The 20,699-nt window shown below is 37.0% G+C and overlaps 1 protein-coding gene across 3 annotated transcripts in view; it reads right to left on the bottom strand.

Annotated features, from left to right (window-relative positions):
- Positions 1 to 20,368, bottom strand: part of LOC131070373 (beta-arabinofuranosyltransferase RAY1) — an 81,120-nt gene extending 60,752 nt beyond the window's left edge. Inside the window, exons 1-2 of one of the 3 annotated variants that reach the window (XM_058005880.2) lie at positions 20,110 to 20,368; positions 19,535 to 19,866 (exon numbers count right to left, since the gene is read on the bottom strand). In XM_058005880.2, the coding sequence (XP_057861863.2) occupies positions 19,535 to 19,866; positions 20,110 to 20,196 (419 nt within the window). In that variant the 5' untranslated portion in view covers positions 20,197 to 20,368. Of the gene's footprint in view, positions 1 to 6,442; positions 6,493 to 19,534; positions 19,867 to 20,109 lie in introns of those variants that run through there. The other 2 variants (XM_058005881.2, XM_058005882.2) reach the window with 2 other exon arrangements.
- Positions 20,369 to 20,699: the final 331 nt, after the last annotated feature.

Genomic DNA, 20,699 nt, shown 5'->3' with positions numbered 1-20,699 from the left:
CTCTACTTCAGAAAAGCTCTAGTGCTCTTAGTTCTAAAGAAGTTCAAACCTCAAACCCCAATAAGAGGAAAATGGAAGTTGATAACAATGATAAAGATTTGAATATGGATCCTCAAGGATTAGATGACAATGTTCTCCATGGTATTCTAGATCAAGATGAATGCATGGTTATTCATGTTGAAGTTGGAGGTTTAATAGACAATCCTTCTCTAATTGAGGTGTTCCCTCCTAAGACTAACATTTCTTTCCAAAACACTATTCCTAAGTTGGCAGTGTTACAACTAGGTGTTGTACCCCTAAATAATATAAATATTGTGCCTACATGGATAATGGCACTCCAATTGAAAGAAACCTTGAGATTCTTTAGTTAAAACTCTTTGCCATGTGTCATTCAAGTTATGTCAATTGTAAGAAGTCGTTGAATAGGGAGTTACTATGTGGACTATGACTTGCATCTTTTATTGGCTATTTTTAGCCAATTATAGGAGGTACTAATAGCAATTATTGCACCCACAAGAAGTGATTGTGAGTTAATTGGACCCTTATTGATATTGGGTGTCAAATGGTCAACTAGGAAGTTATTGTATCCCAGGAGGAGCTATTTTTGGAAGACGACACATGGGTCCAGTTTGGACTATCTAGACAATGACTTGGCTCGTGGTTTTGAGCCTATGGTTTTTGGAAAACCATGGATAGTTTCCTAGATCTCTTTGGCCTACAAATAGTGGGCTTGGGATGGAGATTGTATTGTAAATTGTATGCAAGGTTATACCATGAAAATTCCTCCAGTTATAGAGTGTTGATCCATTGAAACATTGCAAGTCAACTAGTGTATTGTAACCTATTTTGAAGAGTAATAGATTTTGGGTGTGCTTTGTAGTTTGGTTTTTTTCCCCGTACAAGGGTTTTTATAGAGTATATCTTGTGTTCACTCTCTATTTCTCTTCTATATTCTTTTTTGTGTCATTACTCTACTAAAATTGTCATAGATCTGATTTATTTGCATTGTTCTCCTCTTTGGATTAGGAATTAGTTGAATTTTCCTTTTGTTCAGTATCACAGCTTGGCCAATGTATTAGACTACAGAGTTCCCAAACTCGCCGCGAGTCAGGCGAGTCGAGCCAAGCTCGGCGAGTTTTGCTGACTCGGGACTCGGACTCGGCGAGTTTTGACCATAACTCCCCTGACTCGCGAGTCAGGCGAGTTATGGCAAAACTCGCCGAGTCCAAGCTCCAAGACTCGGCCACGATAGGTCAATGTTTTGACTTGTTTGACAAGTTAGTCTCTCCGTCATGATTCATATATGGAATATAACATTTAAGTATAAGTGACATTTCCTTATGTCTTTTCTCTTTCTTATACTTTAAGTTATATTCCATATATATTGTCAGGATGTTTGAGAGTGGTTTCGGACCTCCATGAGTTATAATGCAAAATCTAGTTTTTGGAGGATCCTTCAAATTTCCAGACTTAGTCAAATTTCAGGCCATTTCAGGATCAAGATGACATTCCAGACTTTTAAGGCGAGTTCACTCTGACCTTGATGTAAGGGACGGGACCTAGGAGGACACTATGCATTCAACCAAGGTTTGATTTAGCAACTTGAAGCATGACCAGAAAGTACACAAAAACCCTAGGAATGATCTAAATAACCCCTAATCACTCAACTGACCTAACCTCCTTCACTCCACCTCGAGGAGATCCACCTGATTTGATGACCTTTGAGAAACTCAATCCCTTCAATGCAAAGGCTAAGACACTAAAACGACCAACAACAAAACTAAAAGAGCTAACCCTAGAAAGCAAAAAGTGGGGGTCTTCATTTGCAATGGGGCGATGTGTGAGTACCTCACAATAGGGATGTTTCTTAAAATTTTGAAAAAAGGGGATTGAGTTGGGGACATTTCCTACTTGTCCCCACATCCCAAAAAATCCCCCCATGGGGCACAAGGTTATTTTTGGCAAGGGACATGTCTCTGAGGAGCATATTTTCAAACCCTTTTGGCCTCACAATTCCCCCTTCCATCCAACATGTATATAGCCTAAAAACTAAGAGGTCCAAGAAAGACCAAGATCAACTATAGTCCCAAGGTAAAACCTAAGTTCAAAAAGCACACTATTTAATGCTACCATACACAAGCATTCCTTATAGTTTCCAAGTGAAGATGTTCATGATGTCTCATGTTGGTGCTCCCAAAAATTTCAATTTGGCCAAAGAAAATACTAAACAGAAGCCCCAAACAAGTAGATACTCTACCAGCATGCCTTTCATGACATAACAAGCTAGCACACATTATAATTGGGCTTTATTCAATAATGGGTGCATGAAACAAGTTTTAAATTGTTAAAAATCTCTTAATTTCAAGGGTTTTTTTATTTTGCCGAGTCATTGCCGAGTCGTTGCCGAGTCATAGCCGAGTCACGAGTCGAGTCGGCCTTGCCGAGTCCGAGCCGAGTCCGAGTGGGAGCTTTACAATGTGATCTTGTTTTATAGCGAACAAATATGCTAGTCACATCTAGAATGGAGGTTGAGAAATTTAATGGAACCAACTTTGAGCTTTGGAAACTCAAAATGGAGGATTTTCTTGCTGATAGAGATTTGCATGTTGTAGCTGCTAGTAAAAAACCCTTTGACATGAAAGACAAAGACTAGATAGTGGTCAACAAAAAAGCTAGAAGCTTGGTGTGCTTATGCCATACTAAGCTAGAAGCTTGGTGTGGCTATGCCTAACTAAATTAGTGATCTTAATTTATTAGGAGAAATCACCATCAAAAAACTTTGGATGAAATTAGGAAATTTGTACTAGATGAAGTCTCTTGTTAATAAGTTTTTTCTTAAAAAGTTGTATTCATTGAGGATGCATGATGGGAACTCCATGACAAAGCACCTTGATGCATTCAACATTGTGGCAAACTAGTTGGCATTTGTTGATGTGAAAAATGGATCAAAAGGACTAGTGCATAATTGTTCTGTGTCCTTTGCCTAATTCATGGGACAACTTGGTTATGGTGATTAACAGTACCATCTCAGAGTTGAAGCTTGATAAGACGGTTGGTGCATTGCTCTTAGAGGAGATCAGAGAAAAAACATAAAATCAATCAAAGATGCTTTGATCATCAATGGCCATCCAAAGGAAAGGTCAAAAGCAAAGGTGTGCAATCCAAATCTATGGAAAGATCTATATTTCATAGCAAATCTAATGTCAGCTATTGGAACTACAAAAAAACAACCGCATTATAGATAGCAACAAGGAGGCCAAGGAGTTCAATCAAACCCAAGAACCTAAAATCAAGATGTTGGTGATGTATTTATTGCAGACCTTGGCCCACATGCACTTCAAGATGCAAGGCTGATTAATTGTGGAGCTTCTTTCCAAATGATTCTCTATCGAAGTAGTTTTCATTGTGAGAAATATGACCATGGTTAGGTATATTTAGGAGACAATTCATTTCTCAACATCATTGATAATAGCAAGTTTGTCCTCACTTTTGAAGAGTGTGAAACAAATCTTTTTCTAGTGATCTACAAATTGTGTTTGGCGAAGAATTTGTTATTAGCACAATGAACTATGTGGGTGTGTAGGTGGTCTTTAGCAAGGAAGGTGCACAAAGCCATGGTGGTCTTGATGCAAGCACTAGAGAATGTAACAATCTTGCAGTTCTTGATTTAGGGAATCAAAAGCTTGCTACTAATAAGAGTATCATGTGGCATGAGCGGATGGATCACATTGGTGAGGAAGCCCTTAGGGATTTAATATCTACAAACTTAATAGAAGGGCTTATTGCTTGTTGCCTAGATTTGACTTTTGTTAACATTGTATATACTGAAAGTTGATCCATTAACTTGAGGCAGTTATGCCAAACTCTACAAATGTTAGATTATTTCTATTTCACTATTATATATTTATCCTTTGCTTAACACTACTAAATTGAATAGCATATGATTTAAGGATGATTATTGAAATAATTATTCTCTATGCGGTTGTGTTTTCCTTTTATCCTTGATGTTTGACTTATTCATGTTTGCATATCATTAGTTAGTTTAATCTTAGAATGTATACACATATATTTATGCATTTAAAATTATATATGTATAAATATATTATACATACATGTGTTATACCTTCTTTAATAAATATTGCATATCCTTAAATGATGAAGCTCCATTATTTCTATTACAAGTCTGTGTGCTTATTAAGATATAGATTTAGACATCGTTGCATTAAAAGCAGAATGATTTATGAGTATTCACACTAGGAGTACATCTTGCATATAGAATACTTGTGGCATGAGTAATAGTGTGTTTTCTCATCTTGCAAATACCATTTCTCATGTTATCATATAAGAACCATGCATTAGTTCATATAGATGTTTATAAACATAAAGAAAATGAATAGACATGTGCTCTTCTATGCTCTTATGTGATCTTGTGTGCATTGTGCGATGTTGTATGCTCATAAGCATTTTTAGAATCTTCTTTGGATTGCATTGGAAATTATAATAAGTCTCATGTTGGAGTATAATAAGTCTCATGTTGGAGATGGATATTGAGTCATTGAATTGATGTGAATAGATAAGCAAGATGGTGCTTTCAAATGTCACAATTCCATTACTCTTGCCAGTATTACTTTGCTAGTCTTCCTTGTGTTAGGCTGGGAATCCTTCATTTCATGAAAGATTTTGGGGAAGTGTATATACTTCATGGTAGGGTGGAAACGCGCTTTGGCAATGTTCTGGCCCATAGTAGGTGTCAGGCTCTAGGAGTTCCTATCATGAGGATCTTCATATTCTATTCTTATGTATTCAATGTAATCGACCTTTTGGTCTATTGTAGAGGATTGTGTCTCCTTATATTCTACTTTGTAAATAACTTATCGTCCTAAACATTCTTGTAATTAATGTAATATGTCTTTGATCTATAGATATTAAACATGTGTTTTTTATTTATGTTGTTTTGCGAATTATGTAAATATTTTATTATGGAGGTCCTTACACATAACAACCATTGTATGCACTTTACCACCTCTAATGGTTGCCTATGACATATGCAATAAAGGACTTAAATAGATCATCTCAAATGTGGATGATAATTTGCATCACACACACACACAACAAAATGAAACAAAACTTTATCTAGAGAAATGCTCAAGTGGGTAGAACTCCAAGAAGTGCTCCTCATGCCACTAATCTATAGTCATATCTGTAGGTTGTCTTGAGATAGTTCATGCCATGCAACACTACTTACAATAGTGGAAAACAAAGGACAACACCCAAACACAAAATTTGTTGTCCACTTTAATAGTTCAAAACAATTATTCTCGTTCAAACTTTCTTGGAATCGGCGAGTCGTCCCCTACGCCTGAGAACACTTCCAGGCATGAAAAGTAATTAAAAAAAAATTGTGCTTCTTTAGTTATGTGGGGGACCACAAAGGCATTAAAGCCACAAATTGAACCCTAAAATGCCACAAAGACTAAAAACCAAAACTAAAAATTAACCCAACCACCATATTTCTCTTTCATTTTCTCAGTTTTTGCTCCTTGTTGTGAGTGTTTGCTTGTTGGAGAAGAGATTGGCATGATGTAGAGGATATTGATAGCCCGAAAGAGGCTGAGTTTCATAGACTATTGTATTTTGATGTTTGAGACTTCTAGATACATGTTTGAGACTTTTGGATATTGATATACCATTTTTTTTTAAATATGAGACTGCAGTTATAATGCTTTATTGAAATTTATTATGCTGTTAAACTACTGCTCACATGATTTATTTATATTTTGATATTGCTGTTATCAGTTATTGAAATTTGAGATATCTCTTTCTCTCTTTTTTCCTTCTCTCTCTATAATATATTAATATATTTTGAAAAATTCATATATATATAAAAATACATTTTTCATATATATATTTGTATACACTATACAGCCATCCCCTACCGTCCCCTAAAAAGGGCCCTCTAGGGTATGTCCCGGAAATGTGTCCCCTGCCGTTCCCTTGTCCCCAAAACACCGTGAAACATAGATAAACAGATATCTTTAGTTTAGGAATATTGACAGAGAATTAATATTGGTGTAATATATGATCTACCAGTTAAGAAATAGAAAATTACTACATCTAAAATTTTATACAGATTCTGAATAAATTTCAGAATCAGTTATATAGCAGATTTCAGACATTAGATCAATTTCATATTTTCATAACATTTCAGCTTCAAATTTCTAGGGTGGTTTCAGATTTTTGTAGAAATTTCAGACTTTTAAAAAATATCAGATCACAGATGCTTAGTTTAATCAGATATAACAGCAGATCCTGTTAGAAATATATCACAAAAACCCAACTGTCATCAAATTTGAGAAGCCCATATATAAACTGCAGACTAGTTTAATCAAAGAGCTCCAGGGAGTTCAATTGAAATTATCCAGTATGTAAAGGATTCACTTACCTTATTATCAGCCTATTAATGAACTGCTTACATAACAATATTTGCAAAACCTTATAGCAGAAAATAAACAACAGTCAATGCCAATTATTAGCATAGTCCATTATTAGCAATTTATATCTGAAAATAAACAAGTATTATAGCAGAAAATAAACAACACTTAAATCCGTTTAGTGCATATCTTTCTATCAGCATAGTCCATTATTAACAATTTAGCAATATGTATGTCTAATGAAAAACATTGTAAGGTTCTACTTCTTTCACACTTTAATTATGAAGTATATTTTAGTATGTTAAAAAAATTTAATCACTAGTTTTTGTTGCTAACACTATTGTAGGCTAATATTTAATCACAATGGCATCCAGCTCTACATCTGGTTAGGACTCAGCAAGTGCAAGTCAGCCCATTGGAAGGAGACTCCCTCATAGCCATGACCCCACTTGGACATATGGCATAATGGAACCAGCACAAGGGAGCGTTATTTCTACCTAATGCATGAAGAAGCTTAGTGGAGGCATCAATCGCCTCAAATACCATCTTGCAGGCATTCCTTGTCGTGATACGAAGGAATGTCCAGCAGCCATGCAAGAAGCTATTGCTCCTAATTTGTCAAGAGAATCTAAGGTGGACATGCAAGGCATTGTGGGCTCTAGTTGCAGTCCACATATACGTGTCCCATCCTCCTCATCCACTTCGAGCAAAGTCCAGTTTTTTGTGCCTAGAAATGAACGAGGATCACAACCTTCATTGGAAGCAACCGGGCGGAATAGGGAGGTACACTTGAAGAAGTAGATAAGGCTTGTGCAAATTTTTGGTATTATAACAACCTTCCCTTCAATGTGGTAAGGAATCCATATTGGAAGAGTTTGGTGATAGCATTAACAATTGCAGGGAAAAGGTACAAGGCCCCGACTTCAGAAGTTGTGTTATTACAATATGATAATCCTCCCTAGCTAAGAGGGAGTGTTGAAAATAAATAGCCAGTTCGGATTATACTTGATTAAATTTTAATGTTGCCTAGTGGCAATTAAAATTTAAATACATATTGTAATAACTTAAAGCAATTACAATAATGTAACCTGTAATCATATGAGACTGGTCCTATTTGGGTGTAACGTGCTAAGGCAACATGTAACTTGTGATGACATGATAGGTCAAGACCTAATCATGTAACTTGTAAATAGAATTCGAATTTATTGTATTTTGGCGCAAAGTTTATTATAACCGACTAAGGCAAATAAGTTACTTGTATCTCCTATATAAACAAAGCGATGTAATCCATCCTATACACCATTCATGCATTCATTCAATTCAGCGATCTGATCTGAAGCAATTCAAGACACAGCAAATATACATTGAAGGCCTGCCATTATACTCTGGGGTCAGCGAACTCACTTTGGAGAATAGCGAATTCATTCTAGCTGAGTGAATCCAATCAAGGGTGGCGATAATCATCAAATTGAAGGACAAGTCAAATTCTGATCAGAATTCAAGATTCAGATAAGTCAGTTTGTTCATGCCCTAAGTGGGCGAATTTGTACTTGGCTATCCCTTGACATTAATATAATCTGATCTGAATCTTGTTGCTGGGTTTTTCCTCTAAGAGGGAGGTTTTCCCAGGGTACTGTTGTGTTGTTCTTGTGTTGTTTTGTACTGTTATGTGTTGCATTTTCAGTTTCAGTTATTTACTTTCAGTCTGATCACTAAAATTAACATGGTATCAGAGCTTGGTTCATAAATAGTTGTGATCAAATTTGTCAATCTTTTATTGTCTTTCTGTCTAACCTATTGTTCAAAGCTTAGACTACATGGCTTCTTCTCTTAGGGCTGAAGACAGGTTGGAAGGTTCTGTGAATTACACCTCTTAGAAGGTTCGTATGATGATGGCCTTGAATGATCTTGCTGAATACGTTAGCAAGGATGTTGAAGAACCTACTGATGAAAAAGAAAAGAAAGAATGGAAGGAGGACTTTCAAGCTCGAAGGTTGATCATTGATTCTGTCAAAGACCATATTGTGTCATCTATCTCCAAGATGAAGTCCGCTAGACAGATGTTCAGCACATTGGAGAAGATGTATGAAGTCAACAACACTAGCCACATTCTTGCCTTGAGGAATCAGCTCTCCCACATCCGATTGGAGAAAGGGGAATCTATCACTTCCTACTTCATGAGAATGACTAAATTAAAGGATCGACTTTCAGCAGTAGGGAAGGAAGTTGAAAACAGCGATCTTACCTTGACTGCCCTCAATGGTCTTCCTCTAACTTGGGAACCATTCATTCAAGGAATCAGTGTGAGGATTGAACTTCCCAAGTTTGAACGGTTGGAGGGAGATTGCATCCAAGAAGAATCTCGGTTGGCTGCTAAGGGGGTAATTAGGAACTCTCATGGAGGAGATCATCACATACTTGCAGCCCAATCAGTCAAAAAGAAAGGTGGAAATTGGAAGAAGGGCAACTTCAAGAGGAATAGACCTTCAGCAAGTCATGATTCAAGGAAGAAGCCAAGAGATCTCTTACGCGTTCACTGCTTCAGATGTGACAAGTTTGGTCACTATGCGAAGGAATGACAAAACCAGCTCAAGCAAGGAGAAGCGAATCTCAATGAGGTTGCGGAACAAAAGAACAATGAAGACTTCCTCTTCATCTTTGCCTTGTCAAGCAATGTACCGACTGACTACAACACATGGTTGATCAACAGCGGCGCATCTAGACACATCACAGGCTACCGAGAGCATCTTTCAGACTTGATAGAGAAAGAATCCAATCTTCATGTGGTAATTGGTGATGATGCTCGATATTCGGTAAGAGGTTTCGGTACTACTTCATTAAATTTATATTCTGGTATCTCTCTACATCTTAGTGATATTTTATTTGTGCCTGGAATTAAAAGGAATCTTATCTCCATTTCTGCACTAGAAGATAAGGGTTATCAATTAGCATTTTTTGAGGGTAGAGTACTTGCGTGGCCTAAGAAATCTAGCTTTAATCTGCTCGTGTCATTGGTAATAGATATGATAGCTTATACAAGCTTTCAGCCAAACCTGTTCAAGCTCTCATTCATGAGGCTCCTGAGATCAACAAACTATGGCACAAGAGGCTTGGTCATTTACACTTCCAAGCACTTCCCTCACTTGAAAAGATGGTCAAAGGTATGCCTAAACTTAGTCAGTTTGATGATGATACTTGCAAAGGATGTGCTTTAGGTAAGAACACTAAAAGTCCATTTTATAAAAGTGAAAGTAGAGCTAAAGAAAAATTAGCACTTGTTCATTCTGAATTATGTGGACCTATGTCTGTCGCTTCACCTAGTGGATTCCTATACTATGTTATATTCATAGATGATTTCTCTAGAAAGACTTGGATTTACTTTCTAAAAACTAAAGAATCTGATGAAGTATTAAGTAGGTTCAAAGAATTTAAGGCTTTAGTTGAAAATCTATCTGGAAAAATAATTAAAGTGTTAAGATCTGATAATGGAGGTGAATACACCTCAAGTAGCTTTCATGACTTTTGTGTAGAGACAAAAATTAAGAGGGAGTTATGTGTTCCCTACAATCCTCAGCAAAATGGGGTGGTTGAAAGGAAGAATAGATCCATTGTTGAAGCAGCTACAGCTATGATTCATGATCAGGATCCTTCTTGTGGGCTGAGGCATCTAAGACTGCAGTATATATTCAGAATAGATGCCCTCATCGAGTGTTGAAGAACAAGGCTCCTGAAGAAGCCTTCACCGGAGTCAAACCTGATATCAGCCACCTAAGGATCTTCGGAAGCCCTGTCTATGTTCATGTACCAAATGAAAAGAGAACTAAGCTAGAGCCTTCTAGAAATAAGGGCATCCTTGTTGGATATAGTGAATCTTCCAAAGCATTCCGAGTCTACATCCCAGGACAAAGGTACATTGAGGTAAGTAGAGATGTAACTTTTGAAGAAAATATTGCTCTTAAGAAATCTGAAGGTTCCTTGATTGATGATGATAAAGAACTTAATGGAAATCAAGATATGGATGTTGATACTAACCCTAAGATTTAGAGGGAGTCTATTGAGCCTTCTGAATATATTGAGCCTTGTGATCCTTCTGAGCCCCTGGATCCAACTGATGGACCCAGAGACATTGCAGTTAGTAAGAAGAGACCACTTTGGGCTAGGAACACCATCCAAGAAGCCGAAAAGTTTGTAGCTCCCCAAGGAACATTCAGAGAAAGCAAGAGACCTCAAAAGCTCTCCAACTATGTTGAAATGATGTGCAACATTATCGAGACCAAACCATCAAATGTAGAAGAAGCCATGAACCAGCAAGCGTTGAAGTTAGCCATGGACGAAGAATATCAATCCATCATCAAGAATGATGTCTGGGATATTGTGCCTAGACCTAAAGGTAAGTCTGTTGTATCCTCTAAATGGTTGTTTAAAATTAAACATACTGTTGATGGAAGTATTGAGAAATATAAAGCTAGATTTGTAGCTCGTGGTTTTTCTCAAAAGGAAGGCATAGATTATGAGGAAACATTTGCACTTGTTGCTAGATATACTTCTATTAGAACTATTATAGCTATTGTTGCAGCTAAGGGCTGGAAGTTACATCAGATGGATGTAAAGACTGCTTTCCTTAATGGTGTCATTGAGGAAGAAGTCTATATTGAGCAACCAGAAGGATATGAGATTCATAATACATAATCTCATGTGTGCAAATTGAAGAAAGCTCTTTACGGCCTCAAGCAGGCTCCTCGAGCTTGGTATGAAAGAATTGATAAGTATTTGGTTAGTTTGGGATTTTGTCAGATTGATGTTGATTCTAACCTTTACTTTAAATTATTTGATGGTAAAATGCTAATTTTAGTTTTGTATGTGGATGATTTATTTTTAACCGGTGAAGATAGCCTCATCATTAGATGTATGAAAGAATTAGCTACAGAATTTGAAATGAAGGATCTAGGCCTAATGCACTACTTTCTAGGTTTAGAAGTATGGCAAAGATCTAATGAAAACATCCTTAGTCAAGGAAAATATACTATTGATATATTGAAAAGGTTTGAAATGATGGAATGCAAAACTATGTCTACTCCTATGGAAACTAGTTTGAAAAAATTGAGTTTATCTGCAACTAACTCTGATTTTGGAGATCCATCGAAGTACAGACAGCTGATTGGATCCTTGATGTATCTAGTTAACACTAGACCAGATATTTGTTATGCAATGAATGCCCTCAGCCAGTTCATGAACAAACTGAAGCATGTTCATCTTGTTGCAGCCAAGCATTTTTTGAGATATTTGTGAGGCACAGTTGGCTACGGGTTGAAGTATCCAATCAACATTGTCATCACCTTGGAAGGCTACTCTGATTCTGATTGAGTAGGAAGTGTAGCCGATAGGAAGAGCACTTTAAAAATTTGTTTCAGTTTGGGTTTTGCTGTTATCTCCTGGGCCAACAGGAAACAGTCCTCAATTTCATTAAGTACTGCAGAAGCTGAGTACATTGCGTCAAGTGTGGCGTCAAGAGAAGCAGCGTGGCTTCACAAGCTTCTTGTTGGGTTGTTCGGACAACCTTGGGAACCCACTGTCATTCATTGTGACAATCAGAGTTGTATTGAGATGTTTGCTAATCCTATGTTTCATGACAGGTCAAAGCATGTGGAAACTCATTATCACTATATTCGTGATATGGTACAGAGAGGTGCCATTCAGCTGAAATATGTCAGCATTGATGGGCAGATTGCAGATGTTCTCACCAAGCCTCCAGCTCGTGTGAAGTTTGAATACTTCAGAGAGAGACTTGGAGTTGTTGAGAACACAACTTTGGCTGAGAGGGAGTCTCAGTCCCAATGATGCACTAAGTTGCATCTTCCACCCTCTACGGGCAATGCAAGGTGGAGTCACCCTCTGCGGGCAATGCAAGGTGGAGTCACCCTCTGCGGGCAATGCAAGGTGACATTGGATCCTTCTCAAGGAGAAGGTTGAGGTGAAAGACCTCCTCCACCCTCTGTGGGCAATGCAAGGTGGATACAATGAAAAGATCCATGATGTGTTATTACAATATGATAATCCTCCCTAGCTAAGAGGGAGTGTTGAAAATAAATAGCCAATTTGGATTATACTTGATTAAATTTTAATGTTGCCTAGTGGCAATTAAAATTTAAATACATATTGTAATAACTTAAAGTGATTACAATAATGTAACTTGTAATCATATGAGACTGGTCCTATTTGGGTGTATCGTGTTAAGGCAACATGTAACTTGTGATGACATGAGTCAAGACCTATTCATGTAACTTGTAAATAGAATTCGAATTTATTGTGTTTTGGCGCCAAGTTCATTATAGCCGACTAAGGCAAATAAGTTACTTGTATCTCCTATATAAACAAAGCGATGTAATCCATCCTATACACCATTCATGCATTCATTCAATTCAGCGATCTGATCTGCAAGCAATTCAAGACACAGCGAATATATATTGAAGGCCTGCCATTATACTCTGGGGTCAGCGAACTCACTTTGGAGAATAGCGAATTCATTCCAGCTGAGTGAATCCAGTCAAGGGTGGCGATTATCATCAGATTGAAGGACAAGTCAAATTCTGATCAGAATTCAAGATTCAAATAAGTCAATTTGTTCATGCCCTAAGTGGGCGGATTTGTACTTGGCTATCCCTTGACATTAATATAATCTGATCTGAATCTTGTTGCTGGGTTTTTCCTCCAAAAGGGAGGTTTTCCCAGGGTACTGCTGTGTTGTTCTTGTGTTGTTTTTGTACTGTTATGTGTTGCATTTTCAGTTTCAGTTATTTACTTTCAGTCTGATCACTAAAATTAACAGATTTAAATGGCAAGTTGCTCAAAGCTACTATTGTAGATGCAAAACAAATTGTAGAAGATGAAAAGAAGCAATCGAAAGTTTGAATGCCCATTCTTTCAAATGGGTGGGCAAATGGAAGGAACCACACTCATGATTTTTTTAGTGGCTTCACACGGTGAGGTGATTTTTGTAAAGTCTATTGATGCCTCCAACATAAAAAAGAATACAGAAAATTTGATCTTGATGTTGGAAGAGGTTGTTTTAGAGGTGGGCATAGAAAATGTTGCCCAAGTTGTTACTGACAATGCAGTCGCATATGGGGCAGCTGGAAGATTTCTTCAAGAGAGGCATCAAACACTTTTTTGAACCCTTATGTAGCTCATTGCCTTGACCTTCTTTTGGAGGACATGGACAAAATTGATTGGGCGAAACCAATTGTAGAAAAAGCAAGATATATATATATATATACACCAACGAGAAAGAGCTTGTGTGATCGGATGCTACAAGGTTTGCAATTAGTTTCTAGCATTGCAAAGTATTACTAGTTTGTTGACTCCCTTTGAAGCAAATGTTTGTGAGTCAACCAACCATGAGTAGACTCAACTTATTCAAGAAGGCTGATGGAGAAAGGATCACAAAATAATTTTGGAAAGTAATTTTGTAACTAGAGCATTAGAGAATGTCAAGGTAACTTCAACTTAATTTAATTTTCAGATTGAATCCTTTATTTTCAAACTTTAAAAGTATTTTGTTTCATTGTAAGTTGTAATTTATAATTACTTCTACTTTGTAGGTGAGCAAGCCGTTGGTGAGGATTTTGTGCTTGGTGAATGACGAGAAAAATGCAATGGGATATATTTATGAGGCAATGGATAGGGCCAAAGAGGCCATCCAGCACTGTTACACAGGGGATACAAATAGATTTGCCCCTATTTGGGAGATCACTGATCGTGGAACAATCAACTCCACCAACCCATTCATGCAATGGGATACTATCTCAACCCCAAGTTCTTCTCTAATAGCTTCAATAAATTACAATTATCAATAAAATATTGTTTATTTACAAAAACTTTAATATCTTATTTGCAGGTTCTTGGTGGAAAGATTGGGGTGGAAATATTGCGAATTTGCAAAGGTCCCTCTGAATTTTGTCTCAACCTTGTAGTGCTTCTGGTTGTGAGCACATTTGGAGTTTGTTTGATCCCATTCACATGAAGAAGTGTAATAAGTTGATTCAATAACGCTTCAATGATCTTGTTTTTGTGCAATATAACCTTCAGCTTCACACAAAAAGAAGCAGGATCAGCCAAAAGAACTTATTGATTTAGACAAGATTGATCACTATAGTGATTGGACTGTGCAAGATGATGAGGCCTCCTTGCTTACAGGGGATGAGATTGCTGATTTCAAGAGGCAGCCTATGCAGGATGTGGCTGCAGTAGAAGCAAGAGAGATTGAATTGGATGACATTGATATGGTGGAGGAGGAGCCACTGCCATCTACCAATAAGGCAGAGCCACAAGCACAATCTTCTATGCCAAGCAGGTAGCCAGAATCGAGTGTGAGGACCATACCCTCTACCTCCCAATTTTTCACTAGGTATTGGAACACAAAAATGTAAAAACTTGTAATGTTCAAGTTGCCTAGATATGAAACTTATCATGATGATTTTTAAACAAAATCGTCATAAATTCATAATAATATTAGTTAGTAGCTAGCTATTGTATCCACTATCCAACTTTGCATGATGATGCCATTTTGTATCCATGTATTCAAGAATCAAATTTAATAGAAAACACGTACTCATGGTTTTTAAGACTCATTTGATACATTTTGTAATTGTATTTTGAAAATAAAAAGTGTCTATAAGAAATTTTAGTACTTTTTAAGTTGTCCAGTTTTTGCCACATCAAAAAATTTGGGCTTGCCGAGTACTCTCCGAGTCCAAGTCTAAAAATTATGTGTTCAACCACACTTGCAACAACATGTTCTACCTTTTATCAACACCCTCTCAAACAAATATTCTCATGTAACCAGTCAACTTCATTGGCTTTGGCACTTTGTCAACCAACCAGCTCTAGATAGTTCTAGCAATGTCTACCAATTGCAACATGGCTTTGGTCATACTTTGCCACTACCTCTTTCCTATAATAAGGCTCCAAGTTCTACCCAGGCTTTCTCCATGGTTTCAACAATCTACCATCCAAGTCCAACAAAACTCAACCATGGATGGCTCTCCCTATCAACCAACCTCTTGGTTTCAGCTAACACTCATAGACCTCCTTCACATGGCTCCAACAAAACTGCCAACCAAATAGTATGGCTCTTGTAATCTACCATTCGAGCCAGCAATGGAAATTCTCTTCCTCCATTCTGCTTTCTGTTGACCTCCCTCTAAACAACCTACAACCTAGGGAAAGAATAATACTACTCAATCAAGAGGAATGACCTCCATTCAACTGTCGGCCAAGAAACTACCCACTTTTTTGTTGCTTTACCTTCCAACAACCACTCACGACCTAGGGCATGTGAAATGACACCATTGAAAAAAGTTAATAACTTCTACCACTACATCATATTGAAACAATCACCCACCATGAAATAATTAATGACAGACAAGTCCATGAACAAATCATTTGTCAAAATGGAACAATTGTCCAACACTACCGATCATAATTGATGCCCAAGGAAATTGAAACAATCAACTACTAGGAAAGTGAATAGTCACGGCTTTAAAGGAAATAAACAACTACCAAGAATGATGTTTGCTTCCTTAATGCAACCTAACACAGGATAATGAAAAATACAGCCCCTTTATGAAGTCAAATGACTACCACAAAGGAACAAAACTGTCTTTTCACATTTCTATAGTTGCACAACAATTATGGTAGGTTGTGCAACAACTAGAATCATGCTGCACAGCAACTATTGAAAGTGGTCTAACTAGGAAACCCTCCAAATCTGAACTTCTCAAACACTCTTTCAAATAAAAAACAAAATCATATTAAATTTTACCCAAGCTCTACTAGATCTTTAGGGATCTTGGATTTAGTTCATAGTGATGTGGTTAGTCCTATTGATCGCCTTTCACTAGTAAACTTCTTGCATTATGTTTCTTTCATTGACGACTTCTCCAAGAAAACATGGGCATTCTTCCTCAAGAAAAAAATTGCAGTCCTCTACAGGTTCAAAGAGTTCAAGGCTCTTATAGTGAATTCAGACATAGAGGATCAAGGTGTTGAGGATGAATAATGGTCGTGAGTTATGTTTAGTGAAGTTTAACAATTTTTGTAGGAAACATGATATTGTGAGGCATAAGGCAATTCCATACACCCCTCAGCAGAATGGATTTGCAGAGAGGGTGAATAGGACACTGGGTAGAGAGTTACAAGTATGCCTAGTGGGGCCAGCTTGGAGAATAGGTTCTAGGCAGAAGTTGTGAGCACAACTTATTATCTATTTAATAGATATTCTAGCTGGTTTCTCTTGCTATTAAAGGGATAATCCATGCTTTGGTAGGAGATGACCCATAGAAGGTATTACTCAAATATAATGTTAACTCTAGGCCTAGGTGGAAAGGCCTTCATACATTGAATTTATTGTTTGGTCCATTTAGAGTAATTATTAGTGGCTTGCCTATATTTGGCTCAATTTTGCGAGTTTGTGGAAAGTTTCATTAAAGGTCATGAAGGATTCTTTGATGTGGATGGGTATGCTCAAGCTTCTGTATGAATTTGAAATATAAGTAAAAGCCTCTTGCCTTGATAAGAGGACGCTCTGCAAAATTGTGGGCCTCTAAAGAAATCCAGAACTTTGGAAACATTTTGGGCAAGAAGGGGATTCTTTCTTGGGACCATCTCAAGGATAAGTATTGTCCACCAAAAATTCATTAGAGAACTTAAACATTGATTTATAGTACTACTGGGAACTCTTCTATGCGATGAAAGAATGCACTAATTGGATAAGTGGAAAAGCATGCCATGGATTGGAGGCAGAAGATGCACAATACAATACAAGTATAATTCCTAGTCAGAAAGGAAACCATGAACACAGGCAGAAGATGCACAAGGAAGACAAAAATTGATAACATGTATAAATAGGAATGCTGTTAGGGTCTAACATTATAGAAAAGGCTCTTAGAAGTATATCAGATCAAATTAACAATAACACATCAAATGGATAGAAGAAGGTAGAAGCCAGAAAAGATAGAATTACAAATCATAAAACAAACTTAGTTAGCAGGGAACAAAACAGTAAAGACTAAATGATCATGGAGAAGGCACATATTGGTAATTTGAGGGCCAAGACACTATCCACTAAGGTCCATGACATTGCAAAGAAAACTAACATACAGTTGTAGTACTCACAATGCTGAGCTGATACATTAATTTGGTTAGTGAATACTGTAGATAGTGCTTCAGACTCCCCATGGCCCAGCAGATCCCAGCAGATCCCAGAAGAACAAGGTAAAGGACTGCAAAGGAAACCTCTATGCACAAGAAAAAATAACCATAGAGACACGAAGAGGAAGGAAAGGAATCCAAAAAGAGAACTATCAGTAAACTTGTTAAAGAAGTGGGCTTAGGAGATAAATGCCTTTTGATGTAAGGAAAGAAAGAAAAGTGGATGCCATGTGATAAGTAGAAAGGGTTATCTGTGCTGAAGATGTAATGCAAGTTAATAGATGAGTCTATGCTGGAGGACAGTAGAGTTTTGTTTTCAGACATAAACAAAGGCTTAAATATCATTCCCCTCTTTGGGATGAGTATGTCTTGTAATTCTTTAGAAAATATATTGTTATTTGATATATTGGTTTGTTCAGTGTTGCATTTAGTGAATAGGCAAGGAGACAGGGCCAAAGTTATTTTATACAGAGAATATTGTCCTTATTGCTTTTATGTTTCTGTGTTATTCTTGAGTGATTCATAAAAACATAAGGATTGTGCTTGTTATAGGATGTGTTGTAAATTCCATATGTACTTATCATAATTAACTTGAGGAAAACAGATAGAATGGATAGAAAGAGGGAAACCATAGTAGCATAGAAACAACTGTCCAAATAGGCCAATGCACTTAGAATTGATAATAGAGGGTAAGAAAACAAAGGCATGTTAGAATTTCAAAGTTCAAAGTTCAAATTGTAAGCAATGGCCAATGAACACAATGATATTGCTAATGACTAGCTAACATTCCTTTTAACCCACATAAGTGATAGGGTTTAACATTGCCTGAGATATTGAAATACATTAGTGGAAGCCTAATAATTACATGGAAGTTAATTAATCCAACTATAGCTGTCATAGGATATGTCTTCGAGCAGTTCTCAGAAATTCATATGACAAGAGTTGATGAACAGCAGCTTAAACGATGTAATATCTCTTCCGGTCTCTGCCTAACAATAAATGATAAAGTGTGAACCCAATATAGCTCCCAGAAATATTTGTCTCACTTGCCCTTAGTTATATGCACTTGTCCTAAGGCACAAAAGAATGTGTGGTCCCCTGGGAAGTAGTGTTGATATATGACACGTTAAAATATAATATCTGTAATAATCTATCACTATAAGGGTACAACATAAAAGTTCACTGTTCAACAAATAAGGCGATTCACAGATTCACATATGCAGCAAACAAGACAGCAGATTTCTTTTATTTTCGGTTGCTGATTTCTGGGACTCAAACACTAGCCCATGCTTATTAAAGATGCCCAAGATCAACCTTGGATAGGGAGAAATGCTCAGCCAGGTATGCACAATGCTAGCCGAATATAGGCAACCCTGATGCAGAGCCCTGCAAGTGGTAAAATCCACTAGCCTTACCTCTCCAAACCTGGGAAGGGGGTTTGCCGTATAAAACTGAATACTGGTCTAATTCCGCAAATACGATAAAAGAGACTACTTTCAAGATGTGAGGTAACTTAAGCATTATAGCTTCCTCTAAACTACCGATAAACTACGTGTTCCATGCATATCTTAAACATATAAGGATACTACCTACCACTGTGGTATCATTTAAGGCTTTAACAATGGTTACAGCAACCCTCCTTTAGATATCCTATTCTTCACTAGGTTATTGTATGAATGTTCATCATTCCATTGATCGAATGCTAGTATGTTGTATATCATTTATATGTGAGAGGCAAAAATTGAGACCAATATCATACCATGCATTGTTCTTCTAACCCACTTGTGGTCAGTTGCTGGGGTGAAGAGTGATGGTATAAAATGAAACCCGAAAGCCAGAAACCCAAATCAAAATTAAAGAAAAACAATGAGTCAGTTGAGAAAGGTAATACTTACGTAAACTCAATGGCAGAGTCCACTGCAACACGAGGATGATTGAGTGTTTTGACAAAGGACAGCACAGATGGATGTTGGCCAAACAAAATGACTTGAAGATCTGAAGCCAAAGCAAGCCATGACTGCACTGCCATTGCCTGGCGTGCTCCCCCATCGCCCACAAAAGGCCCTACTGCAGAGAATACTGTGACACTGATGCCCTCAACATCGATGTTTTTTCCTTTCCCTTGATCTGTCTCCTTCAAAGAAGGCAGCAACTGTGTAGCATAAAGAGACATCCCTATCAGCAGAAACCCAGCCAGCCATGTAGACCACAGAGCAACCTGCACCGCCTGTTATTCACCAAATTTTAATCTCACAAAGTAACACTATAAGATCTGAAAACCATCAATGCTTACTGGGTCTCTTACTTTGAAGATGCTTGGTTGATTATCTAGATATAAAACATGGCATGGCTATCTAATTCAGGACTTTGGGCTCATTTTTCTAGATTCCAGGATTTCATGTGATTGGAAATATGTATATCTATCATAACTATTCCGAATTGATTGCTACAGACCAGGCAGAAGGCCTACCTGTTGTTTAAAGCCGAAGGAAGAACCACTGTCCTTCATTTTAGTTCTGTTAGGCCCATGAGATTTGATTCTCCAGTGAGTCCACATCTATCTTAACAAGAGTATCGATAGTGGCAAGCCACTGAAGCTCATGAAATTTCAATTGTCAATATGAGTTTGTTACACACTTGGTTCAAGAATTGACTGCTCTGATACGAAAGCAAAAGCAAAGGTACGAAAAGCTTCGAATATTTCTAAAATATGTTTTCGTGAGGAAATATACCTAGGAGTTTAATTATATACAGCTGAGGTATGTAGATGTGGGAATCCCTTGTTTTCAAGTAGTTAATTATAAAATGTCAGCTGGAAGGTTTTTTTTTTTAATTAAGCTGTTATGATTAGGGGATTTATTCTTTCAATTTCTAAAATAATTTTTTTTAATATAGATATCTTAAAAAAAAGATTTATGATTTTTTATTTATTAAAAAATATTTTTATTTAATTATTATTTATTTTATTTAAATTTTATTTTTTATTTATTTAAGAGTTTTTATTTATTTTAAGATTTTGGAAATTATTTTTGTTGGTGGTGGTATATTTGTTCTTATCTA

Source organism: Cryptomeria japonica, chromosome 3, assembly GCF_030272615.1.
Source record: "Cryptomeria japonica chromosome 3, Sugi_1.0, whole genome shotgun sequence".
Taxonomy (NCBI): Eukaryota; Viridiplantae; Streptophyta; class Pinopsida; order Cupressales; family Cupressaceae; genus Cryptomeria; species Cryptomeria japonica.
The sequence above is the reverse complement of the archived record's forward strand: the minus strand, read 5'-3'. Positions and strand labels throughout refer to the sequence as shown.